Source organism: Helianthus annuus, chromosome 13 (genome assembly GCF_002127325.2).
Source record: "Helianthus annuus cultivar XRQ/B chromosome 13, HanXRQr2.0-SUNRISE, whole genome shotgun sequence".
NCBI classification, from domain to species: Eukaryota; Viridiplantae; Streptophyta; class Magnoliopsida; order Asterales; family Asteraceae; genus Helianthus; species Helianthus annuus.
Window position 1 is genome coordinate 79,018,340 of NC_035445.2, and position 23,350 is coordinate 79,041,689.

The 23,350-nt window shown below is 35.7% G+C and overlaps 1 protein-coding gene and 1 long non-coding RNA gene across 4 annotated transcripts; one reads left to right on the forward strand and one right to left on the reverse strand.

Moving 5' to 3' along the window:
- Positions 1-9,158: 9,158 nt before the first annotated feature.
- Positions 9,159-13,773, reverse strand: LOC110898283 (R-linalool synthase QH1, chloroplastic). Its single transcript, XM_022145047.2, has 7 exons — positions 13,542-13,773; positions 13,161-13,437; positions 10,710-11,082; positions 10,411-10,629; positions 10,181-10,319; positions 9,844-10,092; positions 9,159-9,522 (listed from the first exon to the last, which is right to left on the reverse strand). The coding sequence occupies exons 1-7, from the start codon at positions 13,767-13,769 to the stop codon at positions 9,226-9,228; spliced, it is 1,782 nt and encodes a 593-aa protein (XP_022000739.2). The 5' UTR covers positions 13,770-13,773; the 3' UTR covers positions 9,159-9,225.
- Positions 13,774-16,163: 2,390 nt separating this feature from the next.
- Positions 16,164-19,946, forward strand: LOC110898284. 3 transcript variants are annotated; one of them, XR_002569299.2, is made up of 6 exons: positions 16,164-16,542; positions 16,612-16,697; positions 16,838-17,923; positions 19,011-19,126; positions 19,218-19,435; positions 19,573-19,946. It is a non-coding gene; the product is annotated as an uncharacterized LOC110898284 (long non-coding RNA). The 3 variants fall into 3 exon arrangements; XR_004877270.1 differs by having other exon boundaries at positions 16,612-17,923; XR_002569300.2 differs by lacking the exon at positions 16,612-16,697 and having other exon boundaries at positions 16,166-16,542.
- Positions 19,947-23,350: the final 3,404 nt, after the last annotated feature.

A 23,350-nucleotide genomic window follows, 5' to 3' on the forward strand; every position in this document is an offset into this window, starting at 1 on the left:
ACTTGTAGCGATTAATATAATAGATTTCACATAGGAGCCAGATAGGAGACACGAGATTCCTAAGTTCTCACACAATTGATTCGTTTTGTACATTTAAATAGTTGTAGTTTATGCTTACCCACATACATATCGGTGTAGATTGCGCGAGGACGTGATGAAGAGGGAGAGAGCGAGAGCGTAAGCGAGTAATTAGACATTAGTTTTGTTGCGAACATTCGGTTTTCGTTTTAGATTGCGATGGCTGTGCGAGTTGTGCGTTTTGTAAAACAAGGGGCGAAAATTGATAAATCGAGAAATCGATAAGGCATATAATAAACCCATAAAGCGTAATTAAGTTCACTAAAGCGTAAAACCGACGAGTCGTAGGCTTAGTAAAATAATCGGAGTGCCTCGGGTGTTTAGGCGTCGACTACCCAAGGTAACCCAACTATACCCAACAAATTTGTGCACGCGTTGACCTAGAAGGCTCATGCTTCCACTGGGATGCAGCGCATGGCATTCGTCTTCCCAGTCATCGCGTGGCTTGAGTTGTCAATATAGTCGAGTCCTTGGTGAGTGCTTTTTTGAAAACCATTTTATAGAGAGTGGAACGATTTGTTATGATACGGGTCTCACCCCTGACTTAGCAACTTCGTTCCTAATTGTGGTTATGTTCTTCGAATAAATTCGTGAGTTCTACTAGATTTCGAAATGGAAACCTTTGTCGAGATATGGATGTCACTCCTAACTCAACGAAGGGTTCTCGTGCTAGAAAATGCTTTGAGTGAGCAATCTTATCGAGAGTTCTTGGTTTTCACACCTAGTCCCGATTAGATCACCCGGTTGTGTTATGCGAATATTTTCGAAAACGTGTGTATTGTGTTGGCCTTAGGAAAGGCTAAGTAATATTCTAGCCTAAGGAAAGGCTCTTCACGTGAAATTGTAGGATGCTTTGTTCACACGAAGTAGTAGTTTTTAGCGAATTCAAACGAGAGTATAAAGTAGGCCCGTGCAATCCTACAAAGTTCGCACGAGTCGGCCCGTGGGTACTTAGACTATAGACTAGGTCAATTCTAAGACGTCGACCCGGACTAGGTCGAGTCACAAAATTTTACCTAATTCCCTATAGTTATGGCTCTAATACCAATCTGTCACACCCCAACCGATGGCGGAATCATCGGGGCGCGGCACTAGGCGAATCAGATTGCTTAAGAGAATCCATAACAACTATATTGCGACAGTATTTATTACATTTGTTATCCCATACTAACAATCAGTACAATCACATGAGTTATCACAGATTTCTTGTCCTCTCGAACAATACAAATCTGATAACCTAGATTTTAGTTGAGTTTCTAGACCTCCTAGCTTGATTTGATGTAGACTGCGACTAAACCTGCAACATACATTAAAATAATGTCAATACAAAAGTATTGGAGAGTATACAGGTTTGATATGTAATAGTGTAATAGATAAAAGCTGCGAATTTCCACATACATAAACGTAATACACGACATATATACTCACAAAACTGATACTACCAGCTAAGTCCTCGAGCTTCGATCGCGATTGCTAAACTAGACCCCGTCGGGCGCAATAGTACTATACTAGTCATGGTGGGACGTCACGAGTATAAGTCTTAGCACATATGTAACTTGCATCACGTATAACTATGCACATTGGTCATTTGCAAGTGATAAATAGTTTAAGCAATTGATGTGATTTGATTTGATAGCAACATATGTTACACCCAAAAGTGCAAAAGCAAAAAAGGTTCAAGTATACTCACAGTGCGTATTCATCAAGAACACAACTTGATTGGATCGATTGAGAGTGCGTCTGAGTTAGCCTAGACATGGAATGGTAGCGTAAGCGAGGCGCGGTGCGTTAAACGGTGAAAAGTTGAATAAAAGATCTAGGGGCAATCGGATTGGATGGCAATCCGGTCGGATGGCTTGGGTTGGATAGTCAGTTCGTTTGGACAGTAGCCCGTTCGAACAACATTGAATTGAGTGGACTGTCCGATCGGACAGCAGTCCGGTCGGACGGTTGGAATTGGTCTGCTGTTCAATCGGACAGCAGTCCGATTCCAACGTCCTACTTAAGTCACACTCGATGGATTTTGGAAAGAACATAGGTGAATTGACTGAGACGTTGTGTCATCGTGTAAAACAACTGAAGTTCCATCAAATCTGACCCATTCTAACGGCCGGGAACCACCCCGTTCCATCAGATGTGGCCGTTCTTGACGGTTTTTCCATGTTTAACCCGAAATCACACAACACTTTGATTAGATACATAGATTTTAGGTGAGCTTGTTATAAAAACATGTGAAAATCACTCAGATCTGAGTCGTTCATGGTGAAATGAGGTCACACTTTGAAGTTCATATGAACTCTTCATGACATCATCTTAGAATACCTCAAATTGGTAGATTTCACGTTTAGAAGTTGATTTTTAAAAGATAGAGAGGTGTAGAATTGAGTGTAGATCATAGAAGTACAAGTTTTAGGTTAAGATCTTACCGGAATCGCGAGAAACCGAGAGAAAATGACCCCAAGGCGTGCTGGTCGAGTAAGAGCTCCACATCAGGGGAAATGATGAGAGTGAGGGGGTATTTATAGGCAAGGGAGGAGAGAAGGTGATGTGGTGTGTTGGATCGGGTGGGCTGTCCGATCGGATGGGCTGTCCGATCGGATGGCTGTCCGATCAGATGGCCATTCGATCGGAGCGCCATTCGATCAAACGCCTCCGGCGAGCTGAGTTTTGGCGTTCCGTTTCGATCGTTAAGCGTTGCGATAGTTTGGTTACACATTCTCATCCACATTTTCATATATTTATTATAATTAGCTACGTTGGGTCGTATATACATATCCATATTCCAAAGTTGCGATACAATAATTGGGTTTCGTTTCGAATATGCGTTACTTTGCGACGCTTCACGGTCATTGAGGAGGGTAGAATAGGTCCTCACTCAACGTCATCGTGAACGTTAATATGTGTGATGCGATGTGCGTTTTTGAGTGCTGAGTTGCAGTGCGACACATCACGGCTATCAAGGAGGGTAGAACTGGTCCTCACTCGACATCTTCGTGGTTGTCAGCAAGTACAATGTGATGTGATAGCGATAAAATATGCGATAATATGCGAAAAATATTGTGATATAGCGATGTATGCGATATAGTTACATTATGATCTGAATCTCTGATGCTAGGCTTAACGAGTAGTAACAACGCACGAACGTGCGGGTTGTTACAATTCATCTTCCAAATCTTCACTGTCATCAGTCTCTTTCTTCTTTGAATCATGTTCGCTGGTGGTTTGGCTTAGCCATGCTTGTGTTTTTGTGGTCGTTTGGAAAAACAAAATGACATAAATTTTTTGTTTGAATATGTATCTTGAAACAACTCATCAGTGTCATTCGTCTTTTGATGCCATTATAATATTCATCAATAACAAAACACAGAAAATGACATAAGTCTGACACCAGCATGTTTTTGTTTATGATTTGTCCATCTCATGCAACAAAATGTTATTTGAGTCACAGCACCCCAGGGAAGAATGCATTATCCGAAACTTTGGCGTAGAACAATATTTGAATATACAAGAAACGATATTTGGCATTTTTGGCGTTTAACTAAGGAAATAGTGTATCTGAAAGAACCGTCGATTTTTTTGGAATCTTTAATGTTTGAGTGTTTTGGCGTTTTCTAAGATGAATGGTATATAGTAGAAAATATGGCGTTTTTTGAGTAGTTGTGTTTGATGTTTTGGGGATTTTGGCGTTGGTAAGATGAATGGTATATAGTAGAAAATATGGCGTTTCAGGTTCTGGGGGGTGTGTTTTTATGTCTGGGATGTTTTTGTTTATATAGGGATGTGTTTTGGTCCGTAATGGCGCTTTATTCATCACTATGGCATTTTGGTATAGAAGTGTAAAGAACTTTTTACCCTTAATGAGGCGCGTCCACGTAGTAAAATTAATGTTATTTACGAAAACGCCACCGCGCCAATCTAGTCCATAGATTGTTTTAATCGGACGATCCATAAGTGTTCTCACCGTTCTCACACTTTCTACCGTTTTCTCTAAATCCCGACCACATATATATATATATGTGTGTGTGCGTGTGTGTGTGTGTGTTTGTGTGTGTGTATATATATAGGGGAAGGTTCAAATGAAAACCATTAGTTATTGTGAAAACTCAAAAACTAATTAAAAAAAGCCAAAAAAACATACAAATTTTTTTTTTTTTTTTTGCAAACCAAATTTCGCAGGTTTTTTATATAAATTTTTTTTTTGTGTAGTGCACATGTGTAATACTACACATGTGTATTATTACACATGTGCACTACACAATTTTTTTTTTTTTTGAAAAAAAGTTTTTTTATATATAAAAACCAGCGATTTTTATAAAAAAGATTGAAAAGAAAAAAATTTTTGTGTGTTTTTTAGGTTTTTTTAATTAGTTTTCGAGTTTTCACAATAAAAGTGGTTTTCATTTGAAACATCCCCTATATATATATAGATATATAGTGGAGTGTTCAAATGAGAAGAAAAATTTTGTAAGAATAAAAACAATAAGTTTTAAACCAATAGAAATACTTCATTTTACTTCATTTAATATGTGTATTTAATGTTATTAATAAGGGCATATAGGTAATTTCTAATTGCAATTAATTTGCTAACTAATTAAACTTGTAACTCACTTTTAAATATACTTTTTTCAAGATAAAATAATTTTGGGTGAAGAACAATTTTCGACATGTGTATGATAAATTTTCGTATATGTGTAGGACAGATTCTTAAATGTGTATGATAAATTTAGATATGTGTAAGGTAAATTTCGGTAAGTGTAAGATACATGTAGGATAAATTTTGAAAAGTGTAAGATAAAATGTTATTTGTTTTATTAATTAGAGATAACATAATTAATGGAAGGAGTTATAAACTATTTAACCATTTACTACTATTATGCCCTTTTCTTTTTTTTTTCTTCTCACATTAAATTTCTTCTCAAATAAACTTCCCATATATATATATATATATATATATATATATATATATATATATATATATATATATATATATATATATATATATATATATATATATATATATGTTTCATCTTAAAAGGTATGTTGAATTGATAAACTCCAACAACTACAAGAATACGTAAAACGAAATAAAAAGTAGGGCCATCATTTGAATTTCACTAATAACGGTCTTTCTTTGGTCATGCTTAGAGACGGACCCTGACAACAATTTTATAAATATTTACTCCTTAGACCTTTCATAGCATGTTATATATACTATAATTATCAACTTGGTGTGAACAATGATTTAATTTTTTTCTTTTGTCTTTTTGTCTTTTTGTTTTTTTGTTCTTTCGGTTTTTTTATACTTTTACTCCTAAACTTTCAGCATTAACATTTACAACCCTTTAACTTTTAAAGGATTTGTAATCCAGTTTTACATGTTTATGATTATGTACATTTGGGTATAAGTTTAAGTTGGTTTGTGTTTCGACCTAAATTTTTCCCAAGAAATAAATCGGGTCAAATATAATATGTTCTTCTGGTTATTATTATGTACGTTTTGAGATAAATTATATTTATTTATTTTTTTTTAGAAATGAGTCGAGTCAATTATAATATGTTTCCGTGCTTATTTTTATGTATGTTTTCAGTTAGCCTACTTTTGACGTAAACTTTATCGGAAAGTCGTTGCAATGCCCGGGGCAATTTACTATACTTTTCGTGCTTATTTTTTTGTACATTTTCAGAAATGACTGGTGGGTGTGGGCATGGCCAAGGGGCGTTGTTGGCCCTTTAACACCGGGTACACCACCCCAGGTTGGCGTTTTAGTGGGCGTTGTCCGCTTAGCGTGACAATAGTGCTTGGTGTGGGCGTTGGGTTGGCTGGGTGTTGATGACCTTTTGGCTAGCCGTTAGGTATAGTTGTTGGCCAACGACTATTTAAAAAAAATCTTTCAATTTTTTCCTACACAAACCTTTTATTTCTTACTCATTTTTACCATCCAAAAATTGAAAAACCACTTTCAAACTCCAATATATATATATATATATATATAGAGGCCGATTAACGTACAATACCTATTATCCTACATTATGTACGCGATGCCCTCAGCCGTACGATCTTCAATCGATCAAACGCGGGCGAAACTAATTTAAATGATTAAATTAATCATTTTAATATATCTAAATCATACCAGGAAGGTTAGAAACGTCATTGCGAGGTCATAAAACTCTGTAATTGACCGATCATAGTTCAAAATCAAACCCTAAATCAAATTCAAAACCTGAAAAAAATTTCTTCCCCAACCTCCTTTCGTTCCTTTTGGTGCGATATCGATAATAAGAACTACTGATTTGGGGAAGAAGATGAACAGTAACACACACAGATTATACACATGCGATTTGTTTTCTTGAAAAAAACAAAAAAATATTAAGACGTACGTGCGAATTCATTTTGTTTTGGATTGATATTATTAAATTCATTATTAAGTTATTCGCATGTGACTGCATTATGAATTCAATATAGTAGAATTATCATTTTCGCATGATACATGAATTCATTTTATTTGGATTTTCGCATGATATTATCAAATTCATTATTAAATTCGCATGTGACTGCATTTGGAATTCATGTTGGAATTCTCATTTGCTTTGGATTTCGCATGATATTATCAAATTCGCATGTGACCATATGCGAAAATGTTACAAAAAACCAACATGCTATTTCATCAAAATTATCACATGCGAAATTGTTACCAAAAAACAACATGCGATTTCATCAAAATTTATCACATGCGAAAATGTAACAAAAAAAACAACATGCGATTTTCAATGCGGGGAGATGATCTGACGGCTGAGATTGTAGCGTACGTAATGTATGATAAGGGCATTTGTATCGTACTCTTTACCTATATACCTATGTGTGTGTATATATATATATATATATAATGGCTTCTTCAAGTTCAAGCGATTCGTATGAGAAATTTGTTTTGTCATCCTCATTAGACGATGGGGCGGAATTATTATTATTATTATTATCAACCGTGTCGATGGTGGTGAAAGCTATTATTGGCGATGCAAATTAAGGGACTTCCCAATCCAAACGGAGGAGTATATTGTTCGTGAACGCGAAACTGAAAAAGATTTGTTGGTAAGTGATTATTTGTAACGTATGATGAAAGAATGTTTAGGCGTGGTTTTCGTATGAGTAGATATTTATTTTTAAGAATATCAAAGGATTTAGAGGATAATGGTGATTTTTTTCGACAAAGACCCGATGCGCGTGATAATTTAGGATTTACCACGTGGCAAAAGGTCACGGCCGCCCTAAGACAATTGGCTTACGACAATAGTTTCGACAAATGGACGACTATTTAAAAATGTCGGCACGAGTGGCTAGGGTAAGTCTTCACAATTTTTGTGCGAATATCATTGAACTATATATGAAAAGATACTTGAGAAAATCGCTGTTTAGTGATATGCAACAAATTTTGGAATATCACGCTACATATCATGGTCTTCCCAGGATGCTGATCGGTAGTTTAGATTGTATGAAATGGGAGTAGGAAATTTGTCCAACTACATGGCAAGGCTCTCACACAAGTGGATATCATGGAATGCTGGCTGTGATGCTTGAAGCAGTTGCATCACCTATTCATTCTGGTATGCCTGGTTTACATAACGATGCAAACATTATACACCACTCGCCCATTTTCAATGATCGAATAAATGGTACTGGACCGAAAGGAACATTTTTTGTAAATAGGGTTGAATACAAGTATGGGTATTATCTTGTTGACGGAATTTATCCTGAATATGCTGTTTTTGTGAAATCATTTTCAAGAGACAGAACCCTAGATCCTAGAAGAATAAAGTTTAACAAAGTTAAGATCGCGACACACAAAGACATCGAGCGAGCATTTGGTGTTTTGTAGAAAAGGTGGCTCATTTTAAGCATGCCATGTCGATTGTATGAAAAAAATCAAATAAGAAACGTGATGTACGTGTGCATCATTCTACACAACATGATTAAAGAGGATGAAGGCGTGCAATCGTTGAATATTATGGCGAGGAGCCCGAATCAAATAACGAAGACGTTAGTGACGAAGAAAAAACGCAAAACCAATATCAAATCGAGTCAAGACAGATAAATTCAAATCTTCGAGCTAATTTGATAGAACATGTTTCAACACTTCCTAGATTCGACTCCAATGAAGATGAAGATAAAAATGATTGATTTTTTTTTTTTTGATAATGTAATGTATTTTTGTATTGTAGTTATTTAATATGTATTTTTCAAATTACTTTACTACATTCTATGATTAATATAAAAAAAATTAGGTGCCACATGGCACCCCAACGCCGGCCTGGCCAAGCCCCTTACACACCCCACTTTTTTGGGTGTGGACTGATCGGGTTTTACATGTTTATTTTTATGCACATGTGGGGATAAATTCAAGTTGATTTACGTTTCGACGTAAATTTTTTCCCGGAAATTAATCGGATCAAATATCATATGTTCTTATGCCTATTATTATATATGCTTTCGGTTTGCCTACGTTTTGACGTAATTTTTTTTCCGAATGAGTCTGGTCAAACATAACATGTTTTTATGCATATATTTACGTACACTTTTAATTGATCTATGTTTTGACGTAGATTTTTTCGAAATGCAACTCGCCAGGCAATTTACTAGTTAGTATACAAGTTGAAGTTCAAATGGACAAGTAAGACTTAAACTTTAAATACAACCATAATACGATAAATAAAATTGGTTCATGGTGGTTTTAGGAAGTAAAAGAGAGAGACCCATACACATATATGTAAATTGTTAGATTTACATTATCTTTTTTTATTGCTTTTCTTTACACATGGTTTTGCTTAAATCATTTATAGATGCTTTCATCCAAAGATATCAACTTTGTTGGTTACACATACAAGAACTTTAAATTCGTTAGTGGCTTTTAAGTCCTGGATCAGGGCGCATCAACTGGATGGTATGGGACCGTCCGAGGGTTCCCAGGATCTGATGCGGCTGGGCGTGCAACAAGTGTTGCCCGGAATGTTGCTGCTGAGTATCAGTTTGGTGCATTCAGCAGTTACAAAAATGTCATGAATTGAAATGACAATATTGTTCACCACTTAAATCCATTAATTCAACTAAATCTTATTTATTTTATACAACGAAAATACATGTGATCTCTATGACAATTAAATCCCTTGGAGAGGATTAAACAACAATGATAATACATGCGGTTTAATCACATTTGGATGACCATGTCCGTCTCCTTTACCATACATGAACTGTGCCATCCTAACATTCGCCATTGCATAGTCAATAAACCCCCGTAGAAGCTGAGATTTAGCACTAGATCGTTCTTTGTTAAGTTTCTTCCATGTTTCCATGATTAAATTTTTGATATACTTTCTAGCTTCGTCTTCGGTAGCACCATTCTCATACATGTAACACTGGATCGACTTTGGAATATCCCCTCTTTCCATTTCATCCTTAAACAAACAAGAGAAAGAAGAAGTATGTAGAGCTATTAAAATTATCTGGCATTAACAGATTCAAAAAATTTGATTGAAATATTATGAAAGGAAAATATATATATATAAAGGATGCGGGATCCACCATTTATCGTGAGAACCACTTGTGAACACAATCAAAATAAACTTAAAACAAACATTGAACTCCACACCCAACCACCACCCAAAAACCTAAGCGCCCCCACCCCCCCCCCCCCAAAAAAAAAAAAAAAAAAAAAAAAAAACTAAACCCCCCACCCCCCAATAACAATGAGGTTATATACTAACGAAAAGACTTACCGAGGATGTCCCCAAGTCATCAGCGAGTCGGAAGATTAGCGCTGCATGATGAATTATATTCCCAGATTCTTCAAACAATTGCATGATCTCTTCGGTAGAACTGATTGATGTTGAGAAATTATTATGTATCATGACTAATGGAGTTGCTATTGATACACAAGCATTGTCCAAGTACTCTTGGAGTGTTGGCATATGTCCACTATAGTACCACTTTGCTTCTATAAGGTATGACTTGCATAAATCTGTCCACTACAATATTACCAATATCGATCCATCTCACAATAAGAAAATAAGTACACATAATATTGTAGTAATTTAACAAAGATAGATTTAGTACCGCTTTCTTTAGGTACGGAAGGATGAGGACTCCTGAATGCGTCATTGTGTTATACGCGATCTCGTTTATTGTGTTGTATAATCCAAGGAAACATATCTTCATATAATCTGGGAACTCCTGGATTGCATTGACATCCCATCTAAGAATTAGAAACCTTAATTTTCAGTTCTCAAAGGTTTTTGATTCTCATAACTTTTAGCAAAGGAAGTAAGCATATTTTTTTTTTTTACCTGCTGACAACATCTGTAAACTGTTCAAGTTCATTTGGAGTACCATACACATCATAGATATCATCAATAGCAGTAACCATGGCAATGACCTTTGTTACATTTCTCCTTCCAAGACTAAATTGAGGTAGGTAACTGTAACCTACAGTCCACAGAAAACTCTCCACCAATCTGTCACGAGCAAAGGTCAACTTCTTATCCCACCTTGTACTTTTCCACCACCTATTATCAATTTTATCTTTAATTAGTGTATACAAACAAGTTAATATATAGTTTGGGTACACATGTGCTAGAAATCATACCTTGATGCGTGTTTTAGATCTTCAATATGAACAGCTTGGACCATATTAAAATCCAATTTTGCAAGCTCGATCAACGTGGGATTCATGTCAGTTTTTTTCTCGTATAATTCGATAAACCACTTTGACTCTACCCTTGGCACTCTCCAGTGCAATGGAAGCTCCAAAGCATGACTTACCAATGATGATATACTATCATCAATGTTGTCTTGATTTTCTTTGAGATATTTTGTTGTGAAGTCTCTAGCATCATCCAATATGCTTTCATCCTCAAACGAATGATATGAAGCCTCGTACAAATTCAATATTGCCATCGTATCTTTAAGTAAGTGTGGCTTAAGATCTTGAGTCGTGTCCTTGAAGTTGCGAAATATCTCTACATGTATAGCAAAACCAAATAAACGTAATTTTAAATATGTGATTTAATATTGACCAAACTATTAGATAGTAAACTTAATTATCTTAGTTTGTAATTATTATTATTATAGGTCGTAAATATTCGAAACGTTATGATAGTGATAGCGGTTGAGAATGTCACCGGTTGACTGTTATTAACAGTTATTCCCGCTGCAAATAACCGTTGTCAACTGTCGGTTATATTAGTATATAAATAATTGATCATCTGCAACTATGATGATCACCAAGATATTTTCAATACAATATCCATTTCATGTTTCTCTGTTCCCTGTTCAAACACACACGAGTACGATAACGATGTCGATTATGATGACGGCTTCCGCTAACATGTGGTATCAGAGCGCATGGTTAGAAAACGAAGAATTAGGATCAGAATTAAGTGATCCTGGGAAGATACGGATGAAGAAGATGGAAAACAAACACGGGAAGAGGCGAGAAACAAATAGCGACTCCGATTATATGAGTCCCCGATTACACGCGATTGCAATCTTGAAACAAGAGATTGCAATAATGGAATTGCATATGAAATTGCATTAATGGAATACGAATCGGGACGTCACGAAGATAATGAAGATGCAGGCGAAGTAATGACACGGAGAGAGGAAGACGATTCCGAAAGAGATGTTTTGGCCTGTAAAGATGTTCAAAAACTGAACGATAAGATGCAGGAAGACAGGGACGGTTATTACAATAGAGAAGACGACAAGGATACGGAATCAAGAGAGAAATCGGAAATTAACCGAAAGCATCACAAGAGAAAACAAAAGGATGATGAAGATGCAAAGGAAACAGGGAATGATCATAAAGAAGAAGAGGAAGAGAACACAGGGGATAACCGGTCACCGACACCGGTTATGAAAAAAATAGACAAGAATCATAATGGATTGTTCTTCATAGATGATATGAAAATTCATGATACAAAGAAAAGGAAAATTAAAAAAGAATCTTTGATCAAAAGAAGGAAATCGGTAGCCTCTGTTTTTGATAGAAATGAAACAGTGAAACAAGAAAAAGGAATGAGAAGAACAGTGGCACAGATTAGCGACAAGCGAAGAAAAGATATTACGACAGAAACAGGACTTTTAGCGGCGGATGAAAAGATACTAGCAACAACAGATTGGAAATTAAGCGATCCCGATATCGAAAATTTCAGAACTACCTTACTCGGCATCACAAAACAATTCATGGTAGATTCATGGACGCATTATGATAAATTCAAAGAGAAGGCATTTTATCATCGACGAAGACGAGACGAGTCATTACGGATAGTAGCCAAAGACATGGGTTATGATTATGGTGATGGTGAGTTAATGAGAATAATGTATGCTATGTATTTAGATGTTCTCGTGTATTATTACAAGTTCGAGACAACCGAGCAGAATGTTCTTGAAAGAAGAACAGTAAATAGTGGTGAACCCATTAACCAAAGTCGGATTTACTCCGAGAAACAAGATATAGTTGCAGAACAGAGAGAAAGAGAAATGAGCGATGGCTGCATTCCGAAAGAAGAAGGAGAGCATTACGAGTTATTTGCTAAAAATGATTGGCATGGAATGAAGAGGCTGCAGAAAAGGAGACGTTTCGATTTCAAACAAGCAGCAAAAGCTTTGGACGAAGCCAACAAAAGCGTGCTCAAGAACTCTCTTAAACCGAATTAAGTTTAGGGGAGTGTATTAGATAGTAAACTTAATTATCTTAGTTTGTAATTATTATTATTATAGGTCGTAAATATTCGAAACGTTATGATAGTGATAGCGGTTGAGAATGTCACCGGTTGACTGTTATTAACAGTTATTCCCGCTGCAAATAACCGTTGTCAACTGTCGGTTATATTAGTATATAAATAATTGATCATCTGCAACTATGATGATCACCAAGATATTTTCAATACAATATCCATTTCATGTTTCTCTGTTCCCTGTTCAAACACACACGAGTACGATAACGATGTCGATTATGATGACGGCTTCCGCTAACACAAACTTCATGCATGCATGGAAAATAAATGACTACTATACATTCCTTATAATTTTGTACCTTGAGGAACCTGATAGCCATGTTGTCTCAGTAGTCGAAATCCAAGGGCTTTAAGCTTCAAATCCATTCTATTCCACTTGTCAGGAGTTTTGTAGTAATTCTGGTAAATCATCTCCAATAGATCTCTTATTTCATCCTCAAAATGATACGATATTCCGAGTCTTTGCAAATCATCAATCAACTCTAGGCTACTCAATGGACTTCCCACTTTGTGTATGATCATCATCATCTTCACCGCCGTCATCAAAGTGTCTGCTCTTGCCTTGTAATATTCTCCCTAAACAGTTGATCGAATATTAGGAGAAGATTCGTGATACACACACACACTACTAGAAACAGGAATTAGAATAACACATACATCAAATAAGGTTGAAATCTTACTATGTATTCACTGGAAAGTGATTGAATTTCATCCGATGACCATAATGATGGCTTATAATTAGCTGATCGTCTAGTGACGGGTTCAACCTCAGCGACAAACTTTGCATTGACTACATTTGATTTGGATCTTGATGAAAATGTTGGCTTGCGAATGCCAAATTCTCTACTTACATCCTGGCAATTTTTGTAATGGAGAGCTGAATAAGAAAAAAAGCGCATTGAAGCCATCTTGAAAGAGTAATCAAGCTTACAAGGTTTGTTTAAGTTGTTGTTATCATGCATATATGTGTGTATATATAGACAGAGAACTGATCGAGAAAGAGTTAAAACGTTCACACCGGAAACATACAGCATGGCCTGCTAGACCGCGGCATTTTGGCCCGGAAATGTTGACCGAAAGAAAATGATAAGAAAAAGTTATGATAAATAGATCAACAAACAAACTTCATGTTGTTGAGATTTATTTAATATTATATATCAACTGACTTTAAATATAACGTCATGTGTTTTAAAGAATCTCACATGTTTAATTGTGGTTAAATTATTCACTTCACATATACATACTATGTGTGTATATTTGTGTGGGTGTGAAGGATCTATACAAAACAGAAATTATTGTGAGAATACATAACAAAGACGAACCATTTATTTTCCAATCTTAGAAAAGTTTAAAAGTAAACCAACATACGTAATTGTAATGAATATTGTTTTTCCTCTCTTTCCTAAAATTTTCTGTATGTAATAAATAAAAATAATAGAGAACATGTGTGAGTTTTGTATACAAAAGAGAAATTATTGTGAGAATATAACAAAGAGAAACCATTTATTTTCCAATTTTAAAAAAGTTTAAAAGTAAAACAACAAATGTAAATGTAATGAATATTGTTTGGCATGGAGCTTTTATGAGTTTCTAGCTTTAAGCTTTTAAGAAAAATCTCATATTCAATAAAAAGCCTTGTTTGGTTGAAGGAGCCTGAATCTTTTATGTTAAGAACTTTAAGCTTTTATGTTAAGAGCTTGAAGCTTTTGGTTGAACGCTCATACTAGTAGCGTTTAGAAGGAGCTACAAGCTTTTAGTGGAAAATGATTATTTTAGCCTCTAATGATAATAAACTTTTTAATGTACAAGCTTTTTAATTTTTCAGTTATGTCCATTTTGGTCATTTTAAACATTTTATTAAAAGATCCAGCTACTCTCTGCCAAACACCAAATATATCTAAAAAGCTACAGCTACTAGCTACCAGCTACCAGCTACAACCACCAGCTACTTTTGCCAAACGTACCCTATGTGTGAGTTTTGTAGGTGTGTTAGTCTTCCTGCATTTATCTCTTATTAAATATTATTGTTTTTCTTTAAATTGGTAAATAATATGATTACATCATAAGTCATATTCATTATTGTCTTACAAAACGCCTTTGTGCTAATTTGGGTGTACATATGCGCATATTTTATTCTAGTTGCAGGGCATGTGGGATCTGTGTAGTTCGTGTGTGGCGCATGTAACGTTCCGTGTTTTCGTACTTTTTATTTTTTAGAAACTTGTATTCATATTCAATTTCAATTCTTTAATCCCGAAACTTTGATCATAAGGGAAACACATTATATACCATACTTGTTTATTCATGCATACACAATACGCATGCAATCACGAATACGCGCATTTTTATACAAAACGAAGACACATTATGTTTATACGAATTCGGATTATAATCATACTTTTTATTCTAGTTGCAGGGCATGTGGGATCTGTGTAGTTCGTGTGTGGCGCATGTAACGTTCCGTGTTTTCGTACTTTTTATTTTTTAGAAACTTGTATTCATATTCAATTTCAATTCTTTAATCCCGAAACTTTGATCATAAGGGAAACACATTATATACCATACTTGTTTATTCATGCATACACAATACGCATGCAATCACGAATACGCGCATTTTTATACAAAACGAAGACACATTATGTTTATACGAATTCGGATTATAATCATACTTATGTCACACTTATTACATGCCTAAATTGCATCTTGGAACCCTAAAATCATGTTTATCATTAAGTTAAAGGCCCTAAATAGCAAGCAATACAAGTTCAAGGGTGAAAAAAAAATATTGTTTTCTAGAATGCCTTACGGACCGCAAGCACTACGTCAAAAAAGGCCTACGGCCACACATATCTCAAAATTGCCCTGCCACACATTTGAAAAATAGTGTGACGAAAGGTCATTCATAACATTTTATAACACCTTTAGTCACACATTTTATTATTAATGTGACTATTTGATAATAGTTCAAAACCTTTAGCCACAACTTTCGAGAAAAATGTGACATTTACTAGCCAATCTAGCCACAACTTGAAAAGTGTGGCCAAATGTGACCTACTGCCATGTTAAGTTGATCGATTTTTTAACTCACGTGACGAAAACAATTATCTTCCAAACCTTTAGTCACATATTATCTAAAAAATGTGTCAAATACTAGCCATAATAGAAAAGTGTGGCAAAATATTGCTAATTGCCACAGTATAGTTTTAATGACGTAGCTAAAAGATAATACATGTGGTCACTTATGAATTTAGGTGACAAAGAATAATGTTTATTAGCCACTAAGTTTTTGTGTGTGACTAAAAGTTATCAATGGCCATTACAAAACAAAAAAACATGACCGTAACTAGTCTATAACCATTTTTTCACTCCCTGCTCATCCCTCCAGGTCCATCCGTTTCACTCTGCCTACTCATCCATCTGCTCCAGTGACTTCGTCTGCAATCAGGTAACTCTCCCCTACAAAAGAATCATAATTTTGAAATTAAAAACCTTAGGCTTACAGAGGAAGACGATGTAGAACTTTTGTATTTCTCCGAGACCAGCGATTCATGACACAATTTCACTTGCTAAGAATATGAAGATGAAGATGATGAATTATGTAGATCTGACAGCGATGAATTCTATAAAGAGAACGACACTGCATTACCAGCCGCTCTTTTGAGGTACACCGTTATTGTACAGGTTAGTGAGATGTAATTAGGCATTCGTGTTTACATTCGTGTTGTATTCCTTTGTGTAATTTGTTTCTAGGGTGGGGTCTATATAGCAGGTCTACTGATACATCTTGCCTCATATCATATATTTGAGGAATCTGTCATAATTCAACAAATCTATGGGTGTGGTAGTTAGAATATTGTAGATTACATTGAGTTTTTGTTATAATGTCGTTTTGATCTGGTATATTCCAATTCAGTTTATGTTCAATTTGATTTTTTGCATCTGGATCATACCGAATTCGGATCCCAATCTGCTACAGGATTCGCAAATGTTTCAAGATGATGGATGGTGCTGAAATTGTTTGCAGTGAGGTGGTTTATAAGGTGGAGGAGGAGAACTGTGGTTCTAGTATGAATGCAGCTGGTGGTGTTGCTACTGTTGATTATAATGTCATTAGTAATAGTAATTGTAACGGCAATGACGGTTTCGCCTGTGTATGTGAACATGAGTGTCGAGGTGAGTGCTGGTGAGTTTGGTGATGTAGGTGGTGTTAATTTTGATGGTGAATTAGAGCAGTTTAATGGTCATCTTATCTTGACGAGGTCTCGGGGGAACAGAAGACAGATGTTAAGAGCACCGAAGAAGTGGATGATACTGGTTCAGGGCTTACCGAGTCCACTCTGAACATTGTATAAAGCTCTCGTGTGACTAGTTCTGAGTTTGAGTATAACCTGCATGAACTTGATAAACAACATCAACAATTTGGACCCCATTTTTAAAACATTGTTTTCTACATGTGTTCACCCAATTTGTACCCATAGCAAACGTCTAAAGTATTTTTATATATAATTTCTTTATTTTTTCCGTAATTTTATAATTAGTCATTATAACTATTTAAAAATATATTTAATATTAATTAAAAAATTATATAAAAATGGGTTCGTTTAGGATCATGAGCCGGCTCGAGCTCGATAAGCGAAGCTCGGGCTTGGGCTCGTTTACTAAACAAGTTTGTTTTTAGGCTTGGACTCAAACTCATTTAAGCTCGGCTCTTTTCGAGCGAGCTTAAGTAGCTCGCGGGTTAGCTCGACTCGTTTGCACACCCATGGAACCACTCCGGTTTTGTTTTCAGGTTCCATTTCTCATTCATTAGATACTTTTGTTTGTATCTGATTTTTTCTAATTATCTTTTAAAATGTGGGCACCTTTTTACTTGTTGGGATGGATCATTTGGTCAGCTTTGGCTGGGTGATTACATGTGACAAAGTTCTCTGATAAAAGTATCACATTTTGCATCGAGGCATGTTTACCAAATCACGCTGGCAAAAAAAGAAATTACCGTTGAAGGCCGTGATGTGCCGAAACCTATTAAGATTTAAGACTTCCAGTGATGCCAGATTTGCAGGTAAAAAGCATCCTTGTTCTTGTTTTTGCCTAAGCCTATGGAATTGGTTTTAGTGAGTGTTGATTGTAGTCTTCTGAATAGCTTCGATTTTAGGAGATTTCTAATAGCTATTCAGGATCATAAATGAACAATAATAAATTAATATTACATGATACACATTTGAGTCTTGCTATGTTGTCAAAGACGCAAGGCGCAGGCGAGGCGCATCGGCCTCGCCCGGAGCCTAGGCGCAAGGCGCAAAAAAAGCGTGGGCTTTTTTAAGAAAAGCGCACATAGAGAAAAAAATATAAAAAATATGTTATGCTTTGAAAATAAATAAGATTCCACATATAAAATTAAAAAAAACTATTATATATGTCATTTATGATCATGGAGCTAATAGTTAGTAGCAAAAGTTTAGGACTTATATGCTGTAAGTTTTGGGTGTGTGAATAAAAGTCTCAAAAGGTGGTAAATACTTTGTCCCACATTGGTGTGGCAACAAAGTGAGTGGTTGTTTATAAGGTAAAGCCTTTACTACTCTATTGTAGCTTTATGGCATGTTTTACTACAAGTCCTACCTGCGCGCAGGAGGGGTTGCAAAAATGAGTTTTGGAGCTAGAATTTGGTTGAACTCATGTGTGCCCGCACCTGCGGACACGAATGCAGCTCCGAAAAACCCGGGCCCGCGTGAGGCAGTTTTTTATACTCGCTCAGTTTTTCTTTTCGTTTTTCCCTGTTCTTTTGCGCTGCGCCTCAGGCTTTTTGCGCGCCTTTCCTGCGGTCATAGGAGTCTTGAAACAATTTTTATTGCCAAACTTTGGTGGTTGAGTGGTTTATGATGTTTGTTTCGTTCACTTAGTAATGCAGGTGCATATACTGTATTTTAACTTACACCACCTGCTTGCCACTCACCTCATTTCTTTAAGATCAATCCAGATGTTAAAAGGTTTTGGAGCTTCTCCTTTAGTCTTATATGTTAGCCACTTTAGGATATGTTAAGTTTCATGAGTTTTTTTTATAGTTCATTTATTACTGTAAATGTGATCTAAAATAGACTTTCCATCCAAACATTTTGCAAGTGAAATGCTCATAAATTATAATCTAGGTGATACCGCTACACCTGCCCTCTGGTGATACATCAATCGAGAGAACAATACAGATAGATAGAACAAGTGATCAGATCGAGGCTAAAAACCAATGGTTAATGAAATTATGAGTGAGGTATGTCATATCTATATCTATGCATATGCGGAATATTTATTACTGGTGTATTGAAGACGATAAATAGTTAATTATTATATTTATTGTGTAGAATCGTGCAAGAAAGTCAATGGGGGCCGGATATTCTCCGCACGGTTATCAAGCCCAACCGGTGTGCCATAACAGTCGGGTTCTATAGATGAGTACATTGAAGTTGAAGAGAAACTGCTGGCCTAAAAACCAAAACCTTGGACTTTGTGCATGCTGCTAGTCTCCCCTATGCAATTGGGACCATGTATAATGGTCTAGAGCGAGCCAGTTTCTCAAAAGGTAAATCCATTCTTGTCTTAAATGGTGCTGGCAGAGTGGGATCGCTCGTGATTCAGGTTTAACAAAGTCAAGATGTTAAATGCTCATATACAGACATATTAGTGATCTATGTTTGACCCATACTTTGATTCCTTCAGGTTTACTATGCTGCTGATTGTTCATGGGGCTGGTATGTGTTATTGTTGGACACATACATCGCTTGCAAGCATACTTGCTAGCAATAACCCAACTTCTACTGTTGCATAGAATTAAACCCCAGCAGCACTAGTTCCAGCAAAGGTAAACAAGGCTTGATCTATCTTGTTTATCTATTGTCGATGTGGCATTGAGTCAGACAAGGAGCAAGAACAAGAAAGAAGCGTGAAACAGTTTTTAGTTTGTGTATTGTCATTTCCCTTTGCAACTTTTGTAGATAGCTTTTGATTACAAGTTTGTGTTTAAGTATTTAAATTGAAAACGTATGTATGGATTTGGGTTTATTATTGTTAATACTATTTGGTTTTAGGGTTTCCATGTTTGGTGCCGTTTTAATTTTACAAAAAAAAAATTGAAAATAAATTGGCTAATTACACGAAAATGGCCACATAAAATCACAATAAATATGTGTGACAAAAGGTTAGCAAATAGCCACACTTAAAATTATTGAATTTACATGTGACTATACATAATCATTCGCTACACATTTGTCGCTTTTTTAAAATCATGTGTGACTAAATGTTAGACAACAGCCACACCTAAAACTACAAATGTGTGTCTAGAAATAGTTTTTGGCCACATTTCCAGTAAATTCATGTGGCCATTGTCACCCTTTAGCCACATAAATGCTTGATTTTAGCAACCCATTCACCACATTTTTTATAGATTAATGTGGCTAATACCAACATTTTAGTGACTATATAATAGAAACAGTCACACTTACAATAAGTCATGTGGCCGTTGCTAGCCTTTAGCCACACTTAATGGGAAAAATGCTTGATTAGAACAACCATTTTTGCCACACTCTTTTTAATTGATGTGGCTAAAACAATTTTATTTGGTAATTTATGTGACTATATAGTCGTAATGGTCACACTTAAAGTAAATACATGTGACTGTTGTTATCCTTTAGCCACACTTAAGGAGGAAATGTTAGATTTTAACAAAAAATGTTGGTACCCTTTAGCCACACTTTTAAGTTCTACGGCTACTAAAAAGTGTGTGTGGCCGTATGATATCTACGATGACTAGACCTTTGGTCACACTTGACCTGAAAAAAATATGTGTGGCGAAAGACATATCGTCACACTTTTTTTGTGTGGCTGTATCCCTATTTTGGCGTAGTGAAGACAAGGAGTCTTATGGTCCGCAAGAGTGTCTGGGCGGGCAGAATTCCTACTAACTTTCGATTTAAGTCCTGTTTTCACTTTTCCAACCACCCTAACTCACAACTAACTCATTAGATCACTAAACTCTAATACCGCATTATAAATACCCCTCATCTACATATCCTAAACACTTCACACTCTCTGAAATCACTCTCTAAACCTCCCAAATCATCTCAAATCATCAAGTCCAAAACAGTGAGTTTTGGACCTTCTTCCTCTGTTTTTCTTCTAGTTTCCTTCTTCCATCCTACCTACTTGGATAACCTCTAAGAGTGTTACCACAAGTTTCCCATGGTATACCAAGTCAGTAAATCACCATTTTGAGGTCTAAAGTTAGGATTAAATTAGGAGTTTTGTTAGAACATTCATACTTATTATCTTTACTTTGATTTTGTTGATGCACCTTCTCATGTAGATGTGGCACAGTTCGGTTTGTCATGGTTCGGCGAGTTTCAAGACTACATAATTAGCATCCTCCTACTATTATACGTGGACTGCAGATATAAAATTGAACTAGACATAGTGACATCGAAACAGGCTTATTTTGGAAAGTTGTTATACATCGAAACAGAATCCTTACACAAGCCATCGAAATATATCAAAGGATAATTGAAGTGGGTATCAAGCTGTATCGAAATAGGATATATGTGTGGTCATTTATGACCATGGAAATAGACACAAGTCTATTTTGATATAACTCATGTCCATTTATTTCGATATAATGATCAAGTCCTATTTGGATGTCGATGAGTTTATTTCAAGTTTAATTCTATTTCAATCAGATGATGCAAGACTAGTGTCTTTCGATGATGATGAGCTTATTCTTGTTTCGATATGTTTCAATACAAAATGACATGTTTCGTTGTATCTCTATGTTTCGATGTAAAGGGGACCTGATTCGTTGTAAACTCACTGCTATGTGCTATAAATAGTAGTGAATCTCCCCTGTTTCATAGAAAGAGCACAGTTTCAGTAGAGAGAGTATTCTTGTAAAACCCTTTGTAACAACACTCTGCTGAAATATACATTGAGCATTAAACAGGGATATTCTAGTGTTTGTATGTGTTCTTGGCTTGAGTTGCACATAATCAAGGATTCCGCACTTGGTTTTGTGTTAAACAACAAGGATTAGGTGATCTAGATCCTCCTCTAGGGACCTACAAGTGGTATCAGAGCTTTGGCATGATTCCTTGTTGAAAATCAAGCTTTATTGTGAGATTTGAGTGGTTTTAAGTGTTTATTGAGGTGTTCTTGTTCAAAAACTAAAAACCCACTCTTTTTCATGATAAAATGGGCTAAAACTTGTTAAAATGATGTTGTTTTGTGATAGTTTTGGTTGACAACTTATTAAATCGGTTGAAGATTATCAAAATCGGCGTTTTAGTGTGTTTTAGAGGTTGAGTTTTAGAGTTTCATATTTTCCGGCGAAAAATTTGGTCGGAATTCTTGCAGGAATAGTACATTCCGGTGGGTGATTTTCATTGGTTGACCTGTATACTCCATACTGGTGGTGGTGGAGCAAAAATCTTTTTTATCCACCTGCAAGTTTCAGTTCTTGTCTTTCTGTCTTGTTCTTGCATTCTCGAAATAGATATATGTTTCGTAAACACTAAACTTTTAAAATTGAACATTTTACAACGAAACAGAAGCTTTTCAACTTATTAAGTCTATTTCGAACCAACACTCAAGTATTCCAACAAGTTTTCGAAACACACATCGAAATAGAGGTTTTAATTATTGAACTAGAAGTTGTCAAAATAGAAATTAACTTGAAGAAAAAAGACATATCAAATATTTTCAAAACATACCTTTTTTCGAAACAACACTTGCTAAAACATACCTTCTGTTTCGATGCTTTATGGCCCTTCTATTTATTCTCTATTTCGATAGATCATAGTTTTATTTCCAAAAATCAATTTCGATATCTTAATTCTTGTTTTTGTTTCTTTACACTTGAATTATCCATTTATCGAAATAGAGTTACACTTGGAATTATCCATTCTGTTTTGATAACTTTATTTTTCAGGTTCAATTTCGATAAGGATAAGCACTCTCTGGTTCTATCACTTATTTTACTTGTCATCTATTTCGTATCAAACTCAGTTTCGATTCCCACACCACTTTACACTTTGTACTTAACCTTTTTGTTTACAGTAAGTTCACAGAAGCAACACAAATTTTCTGTTCTTAGTTCTTAGTCAAGTTGACTACAAATCCTTGGGGTTGGATTCAAGAGTCAGGCACAAGTAACAATTCTCCACAAAATAGTTCTGCAACATCTTGGGTTCAGTCTCTCATGCCTTCGCAATCCGCAATGATATCCACAAGTCAATGGTCATTTGTGGCAAATCAAAACCAAAGTATACAAAGTCTTCTTTTGAGCGAAAATGAAACTGGTAGCAACACTCACCCACCAAAACTCATGCATATAAATGATTACCCGGGGTGGAAGGGAAGATTTCATACTTACGTTCTTGTTCAAAATACGGAGTTGTGGACGTGTTTTACAACTACATACAATGAAGCTCTTGAGGAAGCCAGATCGGATCCT